The sequence below is a fragment of the Cryptomeria japonica genome, chromosome 3 (genome assembly GCF_030272615.1).
Source record: "Cryptomeria japonica chromosome 3, Sugi_1.0, whole genome shotgun sequence".
In the NCBI taxonomy this organism is placed as follows: Eukaryota; Viridiplantae; Streptophyta; class Pinopsida; order Cupressales; family Cupressaceae; genus Cryptomeria; species Cryptomeria japonica.
The window spans coordinates 1,003,428,310-1,003,451,387 of NC_081407.1; the positions used below are offsets into that span (position 1 = coordinate 1,003,428,310).

The following is a 23,078-nucleotide window of genomic DNA, read 5'->3' on the forward strand; positions in this document are numbered from 1 at the left end:
AGAGACACAAAGGTCACCAAGAAGGATTTCAGAGAACAGTCAAAGAACAGAGTAAACAGAAGGGTTTACTGAATTACTTTATGAGTTACCGAGGTATGCTATAAGCAAGGTAATCTTATTTGAGCACATAGAATCTGCTATAACATTTCAGATGTGAAGTTGCAGATATTTGTAATGATTTTATTGTAATATTTTGAAGTTGTAAGAGAAATCTTTAACAAGGTAAAAGACTCTAACAAAGTCTGTAAATTGTAAAGCCTTTAACCAGGGGCAACATTTAGAATAAGTGCTGTAAAATCCTTTAGCAAGGTAGATCTAACGATCTCAATACTCCTAACAGGGTAAGCTATCAGAAATAGCTAAACATGTAGCTCTAACCGAGCAACCTTTATTATTGCAGTAGTGAAGTTGTGGGTGCCATCCCCACCGCAGTTTTTCTCTCTAACCAAGAGTTTCTGCGTAACCAAAATATATGTGTTATGGAGTGAATCATGTATGATTGTTATTTATTTGTTTTAGCTTTATGTTATGTTACAACAGTTTTTAGTTTATGCATAACAGTAAAGATATTGTTGAAGAAAGAATTTGAAGTACTGATTCACTCCTCCCCTCTCAGTATATTAGCTTTCCATATTGGACCTAACACAAGCCCCGTTCTATTTATTTTTATGGATCGACAAATAAGCCACCTCCTCCTCGTCGGCCCTCGGCTTCTCCAATGACAATCGCCGCCTAGGAAATGACGTGAACCAAAGTATTTAAATACGTCCAATGGCTTCTAATAACCATGCCTCGGTTCCTCTTCCACAAAACTATATAGCAAGGAAAGCAATATTCAGACCAGGGCTAAATGCTGCTATGGCACGCATTAATACTCTCACGTTCATCCTGATGGCGATAATAACAGTGATGAACGGCCGAGTGCAAGTGAAAACCATGCGAGTAGATATGCAGCGCGTGTGGAGTAGAAACATGACTAATGCCGTCCACAGCACTAACGCCAGGCTCAAAAGAATTACAGGAGAAGCATCTCCCGCCGCCGACTTGGGTGCGCCAGTGCAGAGTGGGCAACACGTTGCAGAATTCATGATGACAATGGGTATCGGAACCCCGCCACGCAAAATGATTGGCATCGTTGACACAGGAAGCGATCTCATCTGGAGGAAGTATCAACCCTGCACTGGCTGCAATTCTCAGCCCGCCCACATCTTCGAGCCGGCCAAATCTAGCACCTACAACAAACTCTCGTGTTCCTCTCCCCTCTGCTTTGCCCTTCCCACCAAAACGTGCACGCCAGACTGCCAGTATAAGTACTCCTACGGAGACGGGTCGACAACTCAGGGCGTCTTGTCAAAAGAGACATTTACTTTGTGGGAGAGCAGCGGAAAGCAGCATTCCATCCCAGAGTTGGCATTTGGGTGCAGCCATGACACGCGAGGGGATGCATTTTCTGAAGCGGACGGTCTGGTGGGGATTGGACGAGACGGCCTCTCGCTTATTTCACAGATTGGTTCCACTGTTGGATCGGAATTCTCTTAATGTCTCACCTCCTATGGCAGCAAATCAAGCTCGAGTCCTCTCTTCTTCAGCAGCGCAGCTGACTTGAATGGGGCCAAAGTCAAGTCTACGCCAATGGTAAAGAACTCCAACCGGCCGGACCTGAACACTTTCTATTACATCTCTGTGAAAGGAATCAGCGTGGGGACAACCTTGGCGAACATACCAAAAGGGACGTTCGATATAAGGGAGGATGGAAGCGGTGGGTTCATCATCGACTCGGGCACCACGCTGACATATCTATCACCCACGGCCTTCGATGCAGTTGCCAAGGTTTTGAATGAATGTGGTACCCGGATTGATTGTGGCTGATAGCCCACCTATCAGATTTAGTATCTGCTATAGGGTGTCTCCAGGATTTAGTCTTCCCGACATTACTTTTCATTTGGAGGGAGATGCCGATTACGTTGTGGAAGGAAGATACAATTTTTATCCGGTTCCAGAAACAGATATGTCGTGTCTGGTCATGGTGAAAATGGACCCCGTATCCGCTGCGAAGGCGCCTTCCATGGTGGGAAATTTACAACAGCAGAATCTGCATATTCTCTACGATAATGATAATAAGAAGATCTCTTTTACTCCTGCTAGTTGTGAAAAGTTATCTCAGCCTAATTTTGACCCGATTTCAGGATAGCTGGCCTCGACTCTGGGACTCCTCAGCCGCATCGTTTTCTTTATATTTCCTCTTATTATCTCAACGCTTCCGTTCTAATATATAAACATTGCCATGGAGTATATGTGCTAAATAAGTAAATGTATGAATGAAAAACCTTACCTCAACACTCTTTAAAAGTTTAGAAATATGTAGTTTTAATTAGATCATGGAAGGAGACAGCCATTATCATAATCAAAATGATTTACTATGAGCCCAAGCCTAAAATGGGCGTGGCAAATTGTCCCTTTCATTGCCTTTTTATTTCATTGAGAAAGCCTTGGTTGGTTTAGAGTGTTTTCTTCAAGAGTCCTTTCCTTGAGAATAAAGCGTGAAATAGGTCCAAGGGTGGGGAATGTAATAGGTCCAAGGGTGGGGAATGTAATTGCTCTTTTAAGACACACTAAGCTATAATCTTTTCTAGAATATTCTCCTTGTTAGGTCAGTGTTGAACTCAAATCCAACATAAGAGTAGGCTCCTCAACTTTTGGAATGAAACCTTATGAAAGAGTAGCCATCTCAACACACCAAGATTAAGAGATCATTACCCTTATGAAAGATTAGCTAGTTATAACTCAACAATTTGAGGCCCTTGATGGCCTGTCAATCCATGTTTAAAATTTCTAACTTGTCTTGAACGGATATTTATTTGTTTAAATTCTCCTTCTAGTTTGATTGATGTCAATCTAGGGGTTTCCTTTGACATTCTTACTAGAAAAAAGAGGAGAACAAGTAGAACCTGTCCTCACCTCTTTTATGTGTGGCCTTCCTTTTTTCAAACTCCTGTTGAAAACTTACATAGAAAGCACCATATTCTTATTTGTCTCCTTGTAATATGTAATGCATGTGTTTTGAAAATTTTGTTTTGATTGGCCTAGAGACTACCAATCACCTTGTTCCATATTCTTGTTGTCTTCCATCAAACCTATAAATTGCTTGATAATATCCACCTCTTTCTCAAAAATGGCCCATTTATCAAAATTTTCAGCCAACTATTGATTTGATCACTATTGAGAAACACAAAAAATAAAATATTGATTTGACCAGGATAATATTTGCATTACATTCAAAAGGCTTATAAAGCTAAAATATTCTTGTCAACAAACTAACCAACTATCCTATGGGAATGCAACTTCCCAACTAATTACTTATTAAACTATTAACATTATTTATCTATTTAAACTAAAACTACATAAAAGTAATGTAAAGTTTTAATATTGTCCCCTTATTATATAAATTTTAACACCACTTCTAGAGACTTTGATGACTTCATCAATCCACCTCACTCACCCAAGAAACACTAGATTGATTGCATTAATGGATCTCCTGACTATATAAAATATAATACTATGCACTACCTAGGATAACATAAAGTATCCCAATATACTATAAAATGAGAGAACAACTTTCCTTCAAAATTTCACATCTCCCTTTGAGTATGTCAAATCCCTCCTTAATGATGCACATGAGAGAACAACTCTCCTATGAAAATACGCATCTTCACTAAGTTTGTCAAACCACTCCTCTAGTGTTGTGGAAATTTAATATCTCCTCTACTATACAAAACCTCAACCAAACACACTCAAAAGAATATCAAGATGTCAGATCCCCTCTCTTTTCTCCATGAGCACTCACAAGAAATCTCAAGAAGTTAGATCCCCTCTTTTCTTCAAGGACACAAATGATGCCAAGCCTCCTCTTTTCTTTAGGGACATAAATAATGTCAAGCCTCCTCTTTCTTTCAAGGACACAAATAATTTTAAGCCCCCTTGCCCCTTGAAGAGACATAAATAATTCCTATGTCCCTCTTTTCTTTAGGGAAACAAATCCAAAAAGATGTTTCTCATGCAATGAATCATCCTTGAACAAGAAGCTAGCTTAGGATGATTGATTTCATCCCACCTCCATTTCATCCAACCTCTTATTGACCCTACTATACTTTATGCATTTGATTCCACATTAGAATCTTTGATAGCACAAGAATGTGAGCCTTTGGAGGTCTCAAAAGTACATAAATTAAATAATATAGTGTAGATGTATATTATAGAAAAATAAGGTGTCAAATTAAATTGAAAATGCACCTTTAATAATCACCTTTCAAGTACAAGAACTCTATTAACCTCGTCACTCTAAAGTATGCAATCTCAATAAAACAACCCACTTATTTCTCTATTTTTTAATTTATATGTAAAGAAAGGTAAATTTAATATGAATCCCTAAAAAAAATAAACTTTTACCTTCCTAAAATTAATCATTTAATTTTAGAGATATGTGATTTTAATTAGATCATGAAAATATTATGCCATTATCATAGTCAAAATGATTTAGTATGAGCCCAAGCCTAAAAGAGGAATTAAATTATCACTTTCATTGCTTTTTTATTTCATTGAGAAAGTATTATCTTAGAGTGTTTTAGGGATTTCACTATAGAATGTGCATTTCTACTAGATTATGGAGTAACTATAATTGTAAGGATTCTTTCTTTATAATATTTTCAAAGATAACATCAGTACTTCAAGAGTCATTTCCTTGATAGAATAAAGTATGAAATGGAGTACATCTCAAAATAAGGTGGTTAAAACCTATCACATGATTCACCACTAAGAGGTCCAAGAATGGTGAATGCAATTGCTCTTTTGAGATGCATTAAGCCACAATGAATCTCTTCTAGAGTAATCTCCTTGATAGGTCAATATTGAACTCAAATACAACCTAAGAGTAGGCTCCTCAATTTTTGGGATGAAACCTTATGAAAGAGTAACCATCTCAACATGCCAAGATTAAGAGATCTATACCTTATAAAAGACTAACTAATAATCATTCAATAGTTTGAATCCCTTGATGGTCTTCCACTCCTTGTTTAAATTTTTTAACTTTTCCTCAAAGGACAATTCTTTGGTAGCATTCTCATCCTAGTGGGGCTGATGTCAATCTGGGGGTTTCATTTGACTTTCTTACTAGAACAAGGAGGAGAACTAGTAGAACCAACACCATCCTCACATTTTTTATGCTTGAACTTCCTTTTTTCAAACACCTACTAAATTTTTCCAAGAAACTACCATATTATTAATTGTTTCCTTGCAATATGTATTGCATGTTTTTAAAAAAATTATTTTGATTGGACTAGAGAATACCATTCACTTGCACTATATTCTTCTCATCCTCCATCAAGCATATAAATTTCTTGATATTATCAAACTTTCTAGCCAACTATTGATTTGAGTGGGATAATATTTGTATTACATTCTAAAGGCTTATAAAGCCAAAATATTCTCATAAACAAACTAACCAACTATATAAAAGTAATTTAAAATTTTAACATTCCCCCTTTATTATATTAATCAGAACAAGGGTGGAACATTGCAAAAGTTGAACACAACACTTTTGGATAATTTGATGAAGTGTCTTCATTCATCCTCACTCATCCAAGAAACACTAGTTTGATTGCATCAATGAATCTCTTGACTATAGAAGCTACAATACTATGCAAAACATGAGAGAACATAATGTGTTCCCAATCTCTTGCATAGTGGGAGAACAAATTTCCTTCAAAATTCCACATCTCTTTTGAATGTGTCAAATACCTCTTCATTTTTGAACATGAGAGAACAACTCTACTATTTTTAAGAATTGCATGCATAAGATATCAATTATATGCAAATAAAGATTAAACAGAGGAATGAAAAACACAAAATAATAACAAAGAGTAGACAATTTTAACGTGGTTCACCCAAACTTGAGCTACATCCATCAAATATAGAGTCCAATATTATTATCTAGTAAATCGAACTGATTGCAACTAGCAATCCCTTGCAACTCAATACTGCTAAAAAATGCTACAACATTCTCCATATAAAACCCTAACCCTTAGCCATTTTCTGAAGACTTATGTCGATTACAAAATTAGGGTTACAATATGTCATCCAATAGAAAATAACACCCAACACCTTTATAAAATAATAAAAGTCATTTCGACTTACGAGGCGCTGCCCCTGGACCCCGCAAGGGGTGTTTCCCCTTGAACCTGCCTTGGGGGTGCTTCCCCCAAACCCCCGTTAAATAATTTAGGGGGAAATTGGGCTGATAGAAGGGGAAAAAAATAATCTTCGAGCCTGATCAGGTTGCATATAACAACAACTGTGAGAGTTCACATATTATCTAAGTGTGTCAAATCCCTCCTCTAATATTGTGAAAATAATCTCTCCTTTTCTATACGAAATCTCACAAATGCAATCACAAGAATCTCAAGATGCCAGTATCCCTCTTTTCTTAAAGAACACTTGCAAGCAATCTCAAGGTGTTATACCTCCTCTTTCCTTTAGGGAAACAAATGATTCCAAGCTTCCTATTTTCTTTAGGGACATAAATGATGTCAAACCCCCTCTTTTTCAAGGAGACAAATAATTATAAGCCCCCCTTGCTCCTTTAAGGAACATAAATATTTCCATTGTCCCTCTTTTCTTTATGGACACAAATAGAGAAAGCCATGCTTCTCTGGCAATGAACCATCCTGGAACAAGAATTTAGGTTAGGATGATTGACCTCCTACCACCTCCATTTTGTCCAACCTCTTATTGAACCCACTACACTTTATGCATTTGATGCCATATCAAAATCTTTGATAGCATAAGAATGTGAGCCTTATTCAACTAAAATACACCTTTAATAATCATCTTTCAAGTACAAGAACTCTATTAGCATCATCACTCCAAAGAATACAATTTCAATAAAACATCCCACTTATTTCTCCAAAAAAAAATTATTTGTAAAGAAATGTAGATTTATCTTTCTAAATTAACCACTTATGTCTCCTTATTAGTTTTATTTAATGTAATTTATCCCCTAACACTTTTATGGTTAGAATTTTATTCTTTTTCACATGAAACATTATGAAATTGAGCAATGCAAATATATATCCTTATAACACATTAAAATGAAAAGTAAATCAATACCTCGACATTGAATCCCCATTCTTCATGAGAAATTATCATCCAAATAAACAATAAGAAAAAAGAATTATTTTCCTTCTAAAAATTGAGCACATCTATGGCTTCATGTCTACCCACACGACTTGAGACACAAAATCAAATACTGCTTATGTTTTCACTATTGAAATTTGTTCAAAACACAACTATCATGTATCTTCTTTTCCAAGCCAAATTTCTTCTATAAACTACTAACAAATCATCAAGAATTTCTTCAAAATATTTTTGGGTTTTATGCCTCTATTCTTTTACTTTCAAAAACATTTGAAATTTGAAATTTTTTTCGAGAAACAAAAAGATACTGTTTTTTCGCTGAACCTACATTATAATGCTACCAAAACAACATACCAATAGATAATGTAAATGTCCAAAAAATAATTAGAACGCCTCTATCATATTTTTCATGCATTTGCTTCATGAATTACACCCAACAAGCTCCATAAAATAATGATCTTCAAGCACCATTCAATTCTAGTGAATATCTGGTTTTAAAATTTACCATCACCTAATTGAAAATATTCTTAATAACACAATCTCAACACACAGCTACACAAGAATCAACAATTCCTTGATACCATATTATAAACTTGTAGAGCAGCCACATAAAATAAATCAGATCAATGTTGAACAACACAAAAATGATATTAATTTGATCAAAGATATATTTGCATTACATTCTAGAGACTTATAGTGTCAAAATATTCTTGTCACTGAACTAACCAACTATCCGATAGGAATTCAACTTCCCAACTATTTTCATATTAAACTACTAACATTAATTATTTATTTAAATTAATATAATATTCCAACAATAAACATAAATTGTTAAATGTTATCATTATTTTTTTTAATTTTTTTATCAATTATTGTTTACCTCTTTCTCTCTCTCTCTCAAATATCAATATATAAATAACATATTAATCTCTTCGCCAATTCAACTACGGAAAAGGCAGATGGTCTTTTTAGGGGAAATATCAGACAAACAGTTGAATACGATCCTTAAATAGGAGAACCCTCTTGTTCTTCATGCCATTATGGCGATTCTAGGGGAAGAATACTTGATAGCAAACCACAGGTATTGCAACAACTTGGATATTTCCTCTATGTTTCTGGTATTACCATTAGAAAGAGGAGTAAGCAAGGAAAAAGGGAGGGATTTAACAAAGGCCTTGTTTAAAGCTCAATTTCTGGGAGGGATGGATCAAACATTGAGGAACATAGAAGAAAGTTGGATCTCATTGCCAAAAGATTACCACAACAAAAAATGAAGAAGTGGAGAAACTGCCAATAATCTTGTTGGATGATGAAATGGAGTATCAAGACAACAAAGAAAGGGCAGTGAGGTGTTTAAACTTGAACTCCTAACTGGACCAATGTGATAATCAATCAAGAACCCATGTGGATAGAAAATTTCATGGAACGCAAACGTTTGGAGGCATAAATTCACAAGAGTGGCTCAGAAGAGGAAGACAATAAGGAAATGGAAGAACAAGGAGAGCATGGAGGTGCGGAGTGAAGAAAACAACTAGAAGGTAAGGGAATGGATGGAGTTTGGAAAAAAGACAGATTGGAAAGGAGGTTAGAGAACTTAAAAAATGCTTGTTTTGTTACTAAGAAATATTTTAGAAAACATAGTTAGTAGAAGTAGTATAATAGCAGCAATAGCCAAAATGAGGTATAGATAGTAGAAAGCTTTTTCCAAAAGAAGTCTTGTAGGAGAATATATGGTAGTTTTAGCACTATGAAAATATAATGGGCCTACAAGCAATTTTGTAATCTAGTGTTATAACTCAAAAACTCATTGAGCCTATGGGCTCCTCTAGTCATGCAAAGGAAAAATCAAACAAGAATCTAATATTATTTTTTGCTCAATCAATGATGGGGACTAGCTCTAACCAGTAGTTTAATTATAAAAAAAGAACATATTAATATCTTCAAAACAATTAACTTATTACTATATATAGAAAATATAAAATTGTAGAGAATGTGTAATGTCTACACTAAGCTAAATACATTTTAGACTATTATAAGAAAAACTTAAATTTATAATTTTAAAATAATTTCTATCATATTATACAATTAAAAAATAATTTTCATATGAAAAAATCAAATAATCATTAATATATTTAAATAAATTATAAAATTAATAGATCTTGAATATATTTTTGAAGATGAAAGATTCTTAATAAATCCATCCAACTCACGTCTTCCATAAATCACAACATTCTTAGTATACTTTCCATATTTTCTTCCCAAATCTGTCCGGGCGTTAAATTAGTATAATACGTGCAATGTAATGTTGTATGACAATGCGTAAGCATTAAAAAAATATTTAGCGATTCAGACTGGAAATGACTACACACAAGCCCCGATCTAAATTTTTTTATATGGAACGACAAAATAACCGCCTTCTCCTCGGCTTCTCCAAATGACAATTGGCGCCTAGGAAACTTTCTCTTTTTCTTGTTCCGAACATTCTTGCAAATGCCCAAATCTCTTCTTACAATCCCAGGTTGCGGTCTTGTTCTTGACATGAACATGAACAATGGTTACGATCCAGCCAAAGTTTTTAGATATGTCCAATGGCTTCTAATAACCATGCCTCGGATTCCCCTCCACAAAAGGATATATCAAGGAAAGCAATATTCAGAACTTCTCTGCCGGGGCTGTGTATTGCTCTGCAATGGCACGCATCAACACTCTCACGTTCATTCTGCTAGCAATAATAATAGTGATGAACGGGCGAGTGCAAGTGAAAGCCTTTCGTGTAGATATGCAGCGCGTGTGGAGTAGAAATATGACTAATGCCGTCCACAGAAGTAACGCCCGGCTCAAAAGATTAGAAACTGCAATTAGAGGAAAAGCATCTCACACCACCGACTTGGGAGCACCTGTGAAGAGTGTGCAATCCGCTGGAGAATTCATGATGACAATGGGTATCGGAACTCCGCCCCACAAAATGATTGCCATCGTTGACACAGGAAGCGATCTCATTTGGACGCAGTGTAAACCCTGCATTACCTGCTATTCTCAACCCGACCACATCTTCGAGCCAGCCAAATCTAGCACCTACAACAAACTCTCGTGTTCCGCTCCCCTCTGCTCTGCCCTACCCACCAAAACGTGCACGCCAGACTGCCAGTATTCTTACGCCTACGCAGACGGATCAACAACTCAGGGCGTCTTGTCGAAGGAGACATTTACCCTGTGGAACACCAGCGGAAATCAGCAATCCATCCCAGGATTGGCATTTGGGTGCAGCCTTGACACACGAGGAGACACATTTTCTGAAGCGGACGGTCTGGTGGGGCTTGGACGAGGTGGTCTCTCGCTCATTTCACAGCTTGGTTCAACGGTTGGATCGAAATTCTCTTACTGTCTCACCTCCTATGGCAGCAAATCAAGCTCGAGTCCTCTCTTCTTCGGCAGCGCAGCTGACTTGAATGGGGCAAAAGTCAAGTCTACGCCAATGGTAAAGAACTCCAACCGGCCGGACCTGAACACTTTCTATTACATCTCTGTGAAAGGAATCAGCGTGGGGACAACCTTGGCGGACATTCCAAGAAGAACGTTCGATATAAGGGAGGATGGAAACGGAGGGTTCATCATCGACTCGGGCACCACGCTGACATATCTATCAGACACGGCCTTCGATGCAGTTGCCCAGGTTTTGAATGTCGCACCCGGATTGACCTTAGCTGACAGCCGTAATACCGGATATAGTCTCTGCTATGGGGTGTCTGCAGGATTTAGTCTTCCGGACATTACATTTCATTTGGAGGGAGGTGCCGATTACGTTGTGGAAGGGAAATACAATTTTCTACTGGATCCGGAATCTGGTATGTTGTGTCTGGTAATGTCGAAACTGGACCCCGAAACCTCAGCGAGTTTACCTTGCGTACTGGGAAATTTACAGCAGCAGAATCTACATATTCTCTACGATAATGATAATGATATAATCTCTTTTACTCCTGCTAGTTGTGAAGAGTTAGCTCAGCCTAACTTCGACCCGGTTTCAGGATCGCCGGCCTCGAGGACTCTGGGGCTTCTCAGCGTCATCGTTTTCTTTTTATTTCCTGTTATTATCTTAACTTTTCCATTCTAATGTCTAGGCATTGCCACGGAGTATATATGCTTAATAAATGAATGAATGAATGAATGAAAATCCTTACGTCAACTCTCTTTAAAAGTTAATAAATATGTGATTTTAATTAGATCATGGAAAAACGAAGGCAGTTTTATTGTGAAAAAGATATTAGGGTGTTTTAGGAATAGTATTATAGAATCTTCATTTCTAGTAAATTATGAAGTAGTTGTATTTGTAAGAATTTCTTTTATAACTTTTCTAAAGTTAATATCAATTATTCAAGAGTCATTTATTTGATAGAATAAAGTATGAAATAAAATACATCTCAAAACAATGTGATTAAAACCTATAAGATGATTAATCGCTAAGAGGTCCAAGAGTAGGGAATGTAATTGCTCTTTTAAGACCTGCTAAGCCGCAATGCATCTCCCTTAGAATAATCTTCTTCATAGCTCGACAATGAACTCAAATCCAACCTAAGTGTAGGCTCCTCAACTTTTGGGGTGAAACCTTATGAAAGAGTAACCATCTCAACGCACCAAGATTAAGAAATCTATGCCCTCACCTACATTTAAAATAGATGTACAACTAATCATCTCATGTCAACCAAACTTCAATACAACACAACAATAATCAAAATATAAAAAAAATGGTCACACCACTCATTAGTACAATTATCTCAAATCACAATCAAAGCTCCAACTTTGTATTTATGAACTATCCATTAGATCATGATCTACATCTCCTAAAATAAGATCATTGAACTTATATTTTTCTTAAATATAAATTGTATCATAAAAAACTCTATCGCATGATTAAGGATCAACCATGGCATGCTAAGAGTGCTAAGTGAAAAATGGTAATTGACAACTCAAGATCAAACAATCAAAGAGTCCTCCATGGTACCAAGATGTCAACATCTCTAGATCACATGAAGATAATCATATCATAGCAATAGATTCAAGATGTTTAAGAACTATTACTTCATATAAGATTCAAATTCAAGAGCTCTTACATGACGCCAACAACCACGATAGAAGATCCTCCATCATCAAATGGTGAATCCATGTCATTTCCAAAGCTCCCCCTATACCATACTAATTTGCACATGGCATTGTGATAACCATCTCTTAAATAAAGGTAGCTCATTTATAACACTAACAAATCTAGAAAATAAAAGTAGATCCAATATCTCCTAACTAAGAAGAAAAATCATCACAAGTACAATTAGGAATCACAAAAATACCACCAATAATATAAATGTATAACAATAATGTCATGTAAAATCTTCAAATTTATAAGAAACCACCATCTCACCATCATCACCAGTCAATGTACTTGGATTAATAACATGTTGCAACAAAATCCAAGCATACAAGAAAAATCAATGACAACATGATCACTAGCCTATTGAGTCTTATACATGTTATACCATTGTCAATTAGACTAGGTTCTAACATGCAATTATGCATGGTAAACGCCATCTCTCTACCTCATACAAATAACTAATCAATGAACTAAGTGAGTAAATAAGGCCACCAAATAGAATTATAGAATTTGCATCCACATTTGACTATATGTGGATATAGATAAACCACATATGGGTTGTCTTTGTAACCTATAAGCATAGATAACCTATTAAAATGTATAACTCATAGATCTCATAATATAATATATATATTAAAATATACATTGGTAACCATGTTAAACCATTACAAATAAAGATAAACATGCAATTTTTTCATGAATAAAATGCCAAATCACTTCTATATGATTTTTTTTAAGCTAAAAAATTACCATAGATAAAGAACCCAACAAAGAGCTCAAAGAAAAATATGTGTGTAATGTAGTGGAAATGGGGTTCACTAGTCTAATCATGCAAACTAGGAATCAAGCCCAAGCCCACCAATTATATTGGAGAACAACTAATAGGCCCAACCAAAAACCCTTGGGAGGGTTGGGTAGTTGATGGATTGATTGTTCTATTTTTTGTGTTTTGATTGATTAGATAAGATAGTGTAATGGTGGGAAAATGGTGAGTGATAGATCAAGAGGAAAACTACCCTTTCCCTCAAAGAGAGATGAAATTTTCACTATTGATTATCCTTCAAGCACTTTTCACCATTACATTAGGAAGGGGAAGAAGATAATTCATGAGATTCAATCTCTCCACACAAAGATGGTAGATTGAATTCTAAGTAAATTGGGAATGCTAAGTTGATCCCCTCTTCCTTGTTTGAAATGGAAAGGAATTGATTGAATTATGTAGTGCAAAAGTGACAAAGAACTGATTATAACTCGACATCAGAATATGGGATGAAGCTGTGCACTTGGATCTAGCAGTAAAATATCGAGATGAAGTCGCCCTACGAATTTGAGGAAAATTTGCCTAGAGCGTGGCGGGAATGTACATGGTCCTTCAAAAAATTCGCAAAACAAAAAGGATTTTTCCGCCTCTGCAAATGAAGCCCGAATCTGAAAGTACAGCTAGGCACCTACAACCTACACACAAAAAAGAGAGAAAAATGGGATGGGATTGGGGGTTTTCCTTTAGGTCAAACCCCAGTTTTGGAATTAACTAAGTAATGAAAGAAAGTACTTGCAAGTAGATGTAAATGAAAGACTGAATTGTAAATCACCTCAAGGGAGTTTGTAGTAGCAATATTGATAGAAATTTTTGTGTGGAATTGTATGTTGCAATCAATCTCCTCTTCAATGGTTGAATCCTTGACCTTAACGCAACACCTAGCCTTGAAGGGAGACTTGAGAATGCTCAATGCTGGAAAAGAATATTTGAATGCTCTTGAATGCTTGATCACTTGTACATACTCCAATCTTATCCAACTTCCACCTATTAAATTTTTTCCAATGAGAGAGTGAATGCTCCCTTAAATACATGTTGGGTGGGTTTGAATTTCATCACAGTCCGACATCGGGGGAGTTTCCTGCCCGAGGCACAACCCACAATGTATTCTCTAGGAGGAAAAAGGTGCCACACCCCTATCCAAGGGGGGACAGTGGCACCACGCCCCTATCCTACTCCTTTCTGCAGGGAAAAATGTGGTCAGGGTGATGTAGAGGCTAATGAAGAAGTTATTTCTGCAAGTCGAACAATCTCCAGTCTTAGATCAGGCTAGAGGATTCGAGTTTGCATGCGTGAGGACCCTAATGCAGTCAAAAATTGCTAGGGTTACAATTTTATGACATTACATTTAGCCCCCACTTTAGCAGGAGTATAAGCGTACGCTAATACTATCGATAAAGTTTAGGGAAACAAGATTGAAAGACTTCTACCATGTCAAGGAGGCAAGATGTGCCAAGCCCCTAGTGGACTTAGGATCTTATGACTTGGATTGACAAAGTAAAAGGGAAGATCGAGAAGGGGAGAACCATGACTGCAAGTAGCAAAGTTCCCTTCACTATGAGTCATGAAAGAAAGGATACAAAAGCTTACAAAGGAAAATAAAGTTCACTAAGTAATTCTAAGTATCACAAGAAGGAAAGTATGAGCGAAGTGTATGCCCCCACGTTAAAGCAATCGCACATGCCCTATTGAGAGCGATTGCTATAAGGTAGGATACACCAAAGAGAGAGAGAAGGAGGGAGCACGTTATCGCAAGGATTTATCCCCCAATTGAGGTATAAACCCAAGGATAATGAACACAGGTAGTGTCGCTTTCCTCAAGGTCAATATGTTGTATGATAACTTATTTATATCATGTATGTATATGCATATAATAATCTTCATTCCCCAAAGAAGGACACTGCCTTAGAAGAAAGGGAAGAGAGGATGTCTTTTGAATCAACATGAAAGAGACCAAGAAAAGATCTGAATGCTTTGCATCGTCCCCAAGTAGACATTAGGGGAACAATAGAAGAACATGGATACATATAGAAGAATGGTCACAAAAGAGAAAGAAAGGAGAGAGAGAAGATCTACAGTGCTAGTATCTCTAATCTAGTACAAGATCTGCCTCTCGATCTTGTTGATCATTATTTTAGGAAGGCAAGAAACATACCAGAGGAGCGACATCGAGCACAACAGATGGAGCTATCACAAGATCCAAACAAGGACTATGCTCATGTTGTAAGTCACTTTGTTTGATCCTAGGAGCTAGGATTAGGGTTTGTGAAAACTCATTTGATAAATAGTTGTCCACATCAACATACTCATACTCACTATCAGAAGCATTACAAGTTGTATTACCATTATGAATAACATTTTTACCCATTCATTCATCAAAGTTTAGAGAAAGAGGAGCAAGAACAGGAATAGGAGTAAAACCATCACATGTTTTATGAAACATGATTTGGAGATGTAGGTAGAATATATTGCTTAGGAGAAAAGGGAATCATGTCAACTGTCAGAGTCTGAGGAGATTGAATATTTTGAGGGATAGCTTCACGAGCTCGAACACAACGACTTCGTCGGTGTTCTCTCGCACAATGATTCCGTCGAGTCTTAGTGGAAGGTTAAGAAGGATGAGGAACAGTTGAAAAATTACAAACGTTTCTCTCCTTGATAGTGAAAGGTTTAGGTTGAGGTCTTTTTGGTTGAACAATAGGAGAAGCATGCCTCTTCTCTCGATAAGAGGAAGGAGGTGGAACTGCACCATAAAAAGAAGGAATATTAGGTGTAGGAAGGAGACAAGGTCCATCATGAGGAGGAGGTATAGGTCTAACCTTAGGATGAATATTTTTGTTCTCCTTAAGAGAAGGTGAAGTCACATTCATAAGAGTAGGTAGACAATTTTCCTTAGGAGGGGGATTAGTTCTATCTGAGAGAGGAAGAATCCCATCTTGAAGAATAATAGGAATGTTAAGTATTGGAGATCTAGGTTGACTTAAGGATAAGATCATATCATTCTTTCATTTTTTAAAAGATTGAAAAAGAGCATTGCTCCTTGATGGAAGACATTGAATTTTTTTAAGATAAAAGAGATCAATAGGAACACCGGGGCTTCTTTCGGATGGATGAAATAAGATATGGTTCACGGTTATGATTTCTCCATTGTGAGGAAATTTAAGACACTTGTGGATTGAAGAAGAAATAGCCTTCATGGAAGATATCCAAGGATAGCCCAACTTCACACGGAATTGCTCAGAAGAAGATATGATTACAAAGTCAATATCCATGGATTTAGTATGGACTTCAAGAGGAAGGGTGATAGAGCGAATGGTAGCACAAGAGAAACCATCAAATAACTTTACAACCACATTAGAAGTATCATATATTGGTTTATGCAATCATTAAGTAAAAAGATACTCTTCAATTATGACATTAACCATGCAAGAGGGATCAATCAAGGCACCACGGCAAGGGATATCCTTAAACTTTGCAGCTATGTATAAAGGGCCATTAGGTGCTTTAATGGTCTCACTAGGGTCAAATGTAATACAAGGATCCTTAGGCATATCTTGTGTTTCTACCATATTAACCAAGTTTGGAGCCATAGAGGTAAATTCTTCGAAGTGAGAGAATTAGGCACAATATCAATAACGTTAGAGGTATGAGATGGCAAGGGATCGGTGAAAATTTTAAAATTTTGATTAGGAAGGGCAACTGATTTATCATTCACACCTACCACAGATATAGTATTATTATCAATCAAGTCTTGAACCTTATTTTTCAATGCAAAACATTTCTCAGTATCATGACCAGGTTGATGATGAAATTGGAAAAAAGAATCGTTATCAAAATAACGAGATGCAAGCTAGGAAGGATCAACTTGTTTTATAGGAGGAAGTTTGATAACATTTATGTGCAACAATTGAGACATAATACTATGTAAATATTCATTCAAAGGAGTAAATTATCTTTTTCTTTGAAAAAAATTAGAAATAGAAGGCACACCTGTTGTAGCATTCACATGGTTGTTGTCGATTGGACCATTGAACTTGATTAGTTTTTTGTTGTTTTGAACTTCGTAAACGGTTATTAGACACTCTCCCCCTTATCACTCAGAGCCATAGGAATGGATTGCTCCATTTGAGTCACAACTAGTTGATAATTATGGAGTGTTGCGCACAACTATGGAAAGGAAGTAAACGCAGACAAAAGAAGCTTTTCCCTGATATCATTTTTGTAAATTAGAAATTAAAATTATTTGAATATCATTACTAGGTACATGAAAAGAAATTTCAGCACACAAATGCTTATATCTACCAATGAAATCAATCACTTTTTCTTTAACACCTTGTTTACAATGCATTAAATCAGTCAAAGTGATTTTAGGACCAATGTTGTTTTGAAATTATTAGATGAAAGAATTTGTTAGTTTTTGAAAAGAATTGATAGAATAAGAAGGAAAAGAGAAATACCATTGTAAGACCTTATCTCTTAGTGTTCTTGTAAATAGTTTTGGAAGCAATCCTTGATCATAAGTAAAATCAGTACACAATCACCTTTTCCATTATAGAGTTCCAATTAAGGGATCTCCGCATGTTTAGGTGGCACAACTTTAACAATATCAAGAGAAAGTTGGCTCGCAACTTCAAAGGTGGGCACACTAAACTTGGATTTACTCATAGAAGTAATTTGTTTTTTGTAAGAAAGACACAGTTTGAGCAAGATTGTTAATTATCATTTTGGTAGAAGAATTGATGTTAGACATAGGTGATTGAGAAGGTGGTGTGATGTTGTTGAAAGAAGGCATGGACTGAGAATAAGGTGGTGGGGCATTATGATAAGTAGGCATTGGCGATGATTGGGTAGGTAAAGGGACACTTAAAGGAGGAATAAAGTTGTTGAAGGAATTGCCCCCTTGTGTCACACTTATTGGTTGAGGAATAATAGGAATATTAATGAAAGACATAGGTAAATTGATGGATGATCAAATGAAGAAGAGAGATTACCCTCATGACCAATGATTGTAGGAATGACAGAAGTAGCCATAATGTTAGATGTGAAAGTAGGAATATTAGTCATAGGATTAGTCAAAGGAATAGAGTAATTGACTTGTGTTGAAGGTTGTGAGTAACCTAGGGTTTCAACACAACTCTTGATAGGCATGAAATTACAATCAACAATATGAGCAATGCCACGCAATATATCAATTCCATTCTTATCACTTTGAATCATGTGCTTAAGACCTTCAATTAATGGAAAAGCTTCATTATTAGGGTACTCTTGGGACATCCATTGTTGAAAGCTGTCAAATTGATTATCCAATTTAGAAATTTGATCTAAACACTAGTACATTCGGGTCAAAATTTCGATGGCAAATCATCATCATTCCGACGCAATTTTGTCGCACTACCGACAAAAATAGCCATTGAAAACATTTTGTCAGAAGTTCTGACTATCCTTGTGGTCATCACAATTCCGACATCAGCTCCAACCTTTCTGATGGCCGCCATGGATGCTCATACCCAGAAAGAATACCGTCGCGATCTCGGCCTACTGTCGGAATTCCCACATCAAAGGGTAAAAATTCTGATAGAGGAGTGTCGTCGGATGCACAACATCCTCGTCGGAACTCTCGTGGAGGCCATCGTAATTTTAACCCTTTTGTGTCGGAATTATGATGGCCTCCAGGAGAGTTTCGATGAGGATGCTGTAAATCTGATGGCACTCCTCTGTCAGAATTTTTACCCTTTGATGTCTAAATTCCGATGGTAGGCCAATTTTTTGGAAAATTTTTTTTTATAGAAAAAGATTGACATTGGTATCTCTCTACTATCTCTCTTCTCTATCCTTCTCTACTATCTCTCTTCTCTCTCCCCTCTCTAGGTCTCTTTCTCCATCCCTATCTTCTTCTCTCCCTCTCTACTTCTCTTTCTCTACCCTCTCTAGGTCATTATCTCTTCCTCTCACCCTCTCTCTCTCTCTCACCTCTATAGGTCTCACCTTCCATTCCTCCATCATTACCCATGTTGTCAAGTTGCAAGATATTTCCCAAAGTACTTGGTTGCTAGGGTTGATTTGCTTAAGTGTTGGAGTCGGAGTTAGATGAGACCTGCATGATTAAGCTGTATTAAGTGATCAAGTCACCAAGATCTCAATTGTAAACATGACTAGGTTGCAGGGTTTTATGGTAGCATTGGTCAAGAATTACCTTCCAATGTACAAAATACATCAAAATAATGAAGAATGAAGGCGATGAACTCATAGATGGCTATTCGCTCAAATTATTGAAATTATTCATCTTATAAGTGAAATCCAGTGTTTGCTTTTGGATAGTTCTATAATGCGGTTAGTAAATTATTTGATTGATTTGAAGGGTTCCTCTGGAGATGAGGAGTTCCGTTGGTTTGTTTGCCAACTTTTCCTATTCATAACAATGTGGAAAATTTATGTCTGTGCTTAGCACTGATACTATTCTAATATTATATAACCTCCTACTAGTCACTCCCTTCTTTTGCATTCCTTTGATCACAAGGAGTGAGTATTCTTCTATCTCTAGTCCCCTAATGCCAAAGTGGAGGGCTAAAGCTTAATAATGTGAAGGGCTTTACATTCACTATCCATAATGAGTCCTCCACTTCCTGCAATACCTGGGTTGTCCTTTGGAGCAATGTCAAAATTGAATTTGAATCTACCTTTCTGTTGTGGAACACATTTTCTATAGGCTTCTTTGTTAGAGTTCTTTTTCATATTCTAAGCTTCAGGCTCATTCCAAGTTTTATTAAGGTTTTTAAAGCCTTAATTTATTCAAAGGTGTCACATTTTTTTTATGGTAATACTGTCAAAATCTTTAAAGTGGGGAGCTAAACTTTCATCAAAAGAGAAATAAAAACTTGCATGGCCTTATAATTCATGAGTTGAAGTTTGAGTTTAACATTTTGGAGGTAATTTTCTTAGACTATTCAATGCCCATTCTAACTAAGGTCAATCAAAATTCAAGATAAACCTGTGGTAAAGATGAGGATCTTGAGTTCATTGGTAGAGGACTCCACTTTTGATGGGAGAAAACCCTAGCATTCAGTTTGGTAAGCTTTAGTCAAAGGTGCAGTATGATAGCCACGTATTGTTGCAAAATTAGAAGGGAAATTCTAACAAAGAGTAGTTACGTGTCTGGAACATTCAAATCATTTCATGTCTGGGCTAGCTATCTTCTTTACTCTAGTCTAGGATTTCACATTTTTGAGAAAGCATGATTTGTATGGATGATTTGTTTGTTTCAAATGAAGTATAGTCCAGCCTCCACCAAAATAACAATGACAGTAAGGACTAGTAGAGTAGTCTGTTAGAAGGTTTAGACATTGATAATAGTGTCTAGGTTTTCCCCAATTCTTGAATAGCATTAATAGATAATCATAAGTATAGCAAGGAATAGATTACTTAGAGCTTGTAATGAAGAAGGGTTTTGAATTAAAAAGACAATGATAAGAGTTTTTTTACGGTTCAAAACACAAAGACAATCACAACAGAAAATTACAAGTTATAGGGTTACATTGAAATAGAAAGGTGGATTTTAGAATTTTTGTAGTAAAATTCACTGTTATAGCCATGTGAACAGCTCATAGGACTTGTAACAATCAACATGGATAAGAAATGGAAATCCTCTTCTTAGAGTATGGGATCATTGTCAACTTTAGAAGATCTTTATTTGAGTAGGTTTGATTGATTATTGAAGAATATATTGTGTTTCTCTATCAATAAATAAGAGGTCTCAAGAAGCTAAAGACAATGAAAACTAAATGATGGGCAACCTTTTGACTGTCAAGAAGTGATTGCCTTAGATGAAAGTAGTGATAAATGTCACTATCAACAAAAGAACAACCAATAAATGATAAATTTGCAGTGAGATCATAGTGCCTAAATCAGTCTAAAAGCTTATAAGGATCAGAACCAAGCCATATAAGCTTCAAGAACAATTTGAGAGCATCAAAGACATCTACCAGACATTAGAAATTGTCAAATCAATGACAGATAGCAGCCTCATTATAGTCTTATGTTGTATTAAATAGCAAAAGCCAAGTCTAAGATAGTGTTAGAAGGTGTGTGAGAGTCTTCAACATGGATAACTGATAGGTATAACACTGAGAGCAGCAATATATGAGATTTGATGAATGACAGTGGCCATGATATGGAGATGACAATGTCAAGTATCACTGTCAAAGCATGAATAGAGGTCCTAATCCGAGTCTTTTCAAGAGAGAACAATAAATATGAAGCACCAAGGTCTACAGTCAGATCAGAGACAATAATCTAGTAGCCCAAAAAAGAATCAAAAGGCTGTGAAAGGTCAAAATCACAGTATTTCCATAGCCCATGAAGTTCTAGAAGATGTGCAAGGGCAGTTCATAGTGCAAGGTCATAGGTATTTAGTGTCATAATTATTTTCTTTACCCCCAGATCTTGATGAAAGATAAAAGGATGCCATGACACAAAGTGAAAAGTCTATAGCACTGATAAATAGGTTAGCATTATGTCATATGCATACAAGACAACATGAAGCAGATTTGATAGTAATAAAGTTGCAGCAGTCATCAACTCAAGCATAATGAAGGCATGGACACTGAGCATGCAAAAATATAATTGATAATAGTGGTGAAATGATTAATGTTGTATCACAATTTGATATCAAACTGTCTATGAAGATGGTTGTTGAAAGGTTTAGTGTTGGTTTTAAAGGTGAAAACATTGCATGAGGTCTGCCACCATAAAGGAAATACAAAGCTACAAATAAGACAGTGACCATTCAAAGATAAAGCTACAAAGAACTATCAAAGAAACCACAGTCCAATGAAGAATCAAGAGACAATAATGAAGTGTAGTCTCAGATATTTGAAAATGTCATTATGGATAGTTAAGAAAAATAAATGCATTCATGATATTTGCACTCAACAAAAGAGAAGGGTTTGTATTCATCAAAGATTAGTTGAAACACTTGTGAGAGAGAGATCAATATCCATCAAGCAATAAATAAGATAATCACCATTACAAAGCACGATGAGTCAAAAAGGCAATCAAGAATTACCAGTTCAAAGGATCAATAGGTGAATCTTCTCTTGTTGATAATCTCTAGTGATGGTGTATAGGATCCTTGTTCCAATCTCAATGTGCCAAAGCTTGATGAGAAGTCATGGATTAGAAGTTACAAATGCCTTAAACAATTTTCTATTGAGAGAAGCCATATAGTCAAATCAAGACTCAAATCCACAATGGTAAGATACAAACAATATGATAGTTAAGGAGCCATTCATTGTAGGGTTTTCATAAAATTTTAGAATATGGTATGAGCAGTCCAAAGAACTATGACACTTCACTGAAAGGAGCAGCATATCAGTCCTTATTGGCATCAAATTATACAAATGACAACTAGGGATGAAGCTACAGGAGACAATCACTGTCTTAGTTTAAGACCCTAGAACAATATAGCCCCAATGGAGAAAGCAAAAATCAAAACATAGGAGAAGTCCTAGAATCCCACTAAAATCTTATTTGCAGTCGCAGAGTTGCAAGATCAAAAGCATATAATGGTAAAGATGACCTAGGGTTCTCTTTTTATTATTGAGACAATAGTATGTGAATATGATAGTTTAGCAGTCCTCGAATGCATGTGAGTAGTCCCAATGAAGAAACAATACCATCAGGGTATTAGAATAATGTTTGAAACCTGCAATCATGTTAGATAAAACCTGCAATCATGTTAGACAAGTATTGAAAGTATAATTCATAGAGCAACCATTTCAACTAGGTTTAGATAGCATATATTCATAATTATTTCAATTTTATGTGAACTACACAATATCTATAATGCATAATTGGAGTTAAACCATAATAGGGCTTGGATGAGAAACATGATAGGGCACCCGAAGCTATCCACATGCTAAGCCCAAGAGCGGATAT

General features: G+C 36.2%; 2 protein-coding genes across 2 annotated transcripts; both read left to right on the plus strand.

Annotated features, from left to right (window-relative positions):
- Window positions 1-771: 771 nt before the first annotated feature.
- On the plus strand, window positions 772-1,539 carry LOC131029061 (aspartic proteinase nepenthesin-2-like). Its single transcript, XM_057959456.2, has one exon. It carries the CDS (start codon window positions 772-774, stop codon window positions 1,537-1,539), a length of 768 nt encoding a protein of 255 aa, XP_057815439.2.
- An 8,338-nt stretch (window positions 1,540-9,877) lies between these two features.
- Window positions 9,878-11,299, plus strand: LOC131029062 (aspartic proteinase nepenthesin-2-like). Its single transcript, XM_057959457.2, has one exon. The coding sequence runs from the start codon at window positions 9,878-9,880 to the stop codon at window positions 11,297-11,299; it is 1,422 nt and encodes a 473-aa protein (XP_057815440.2).
- The last annotated feature ends 11,779 nt before the right edge of the window (window positions 11,300-23,078 follow it).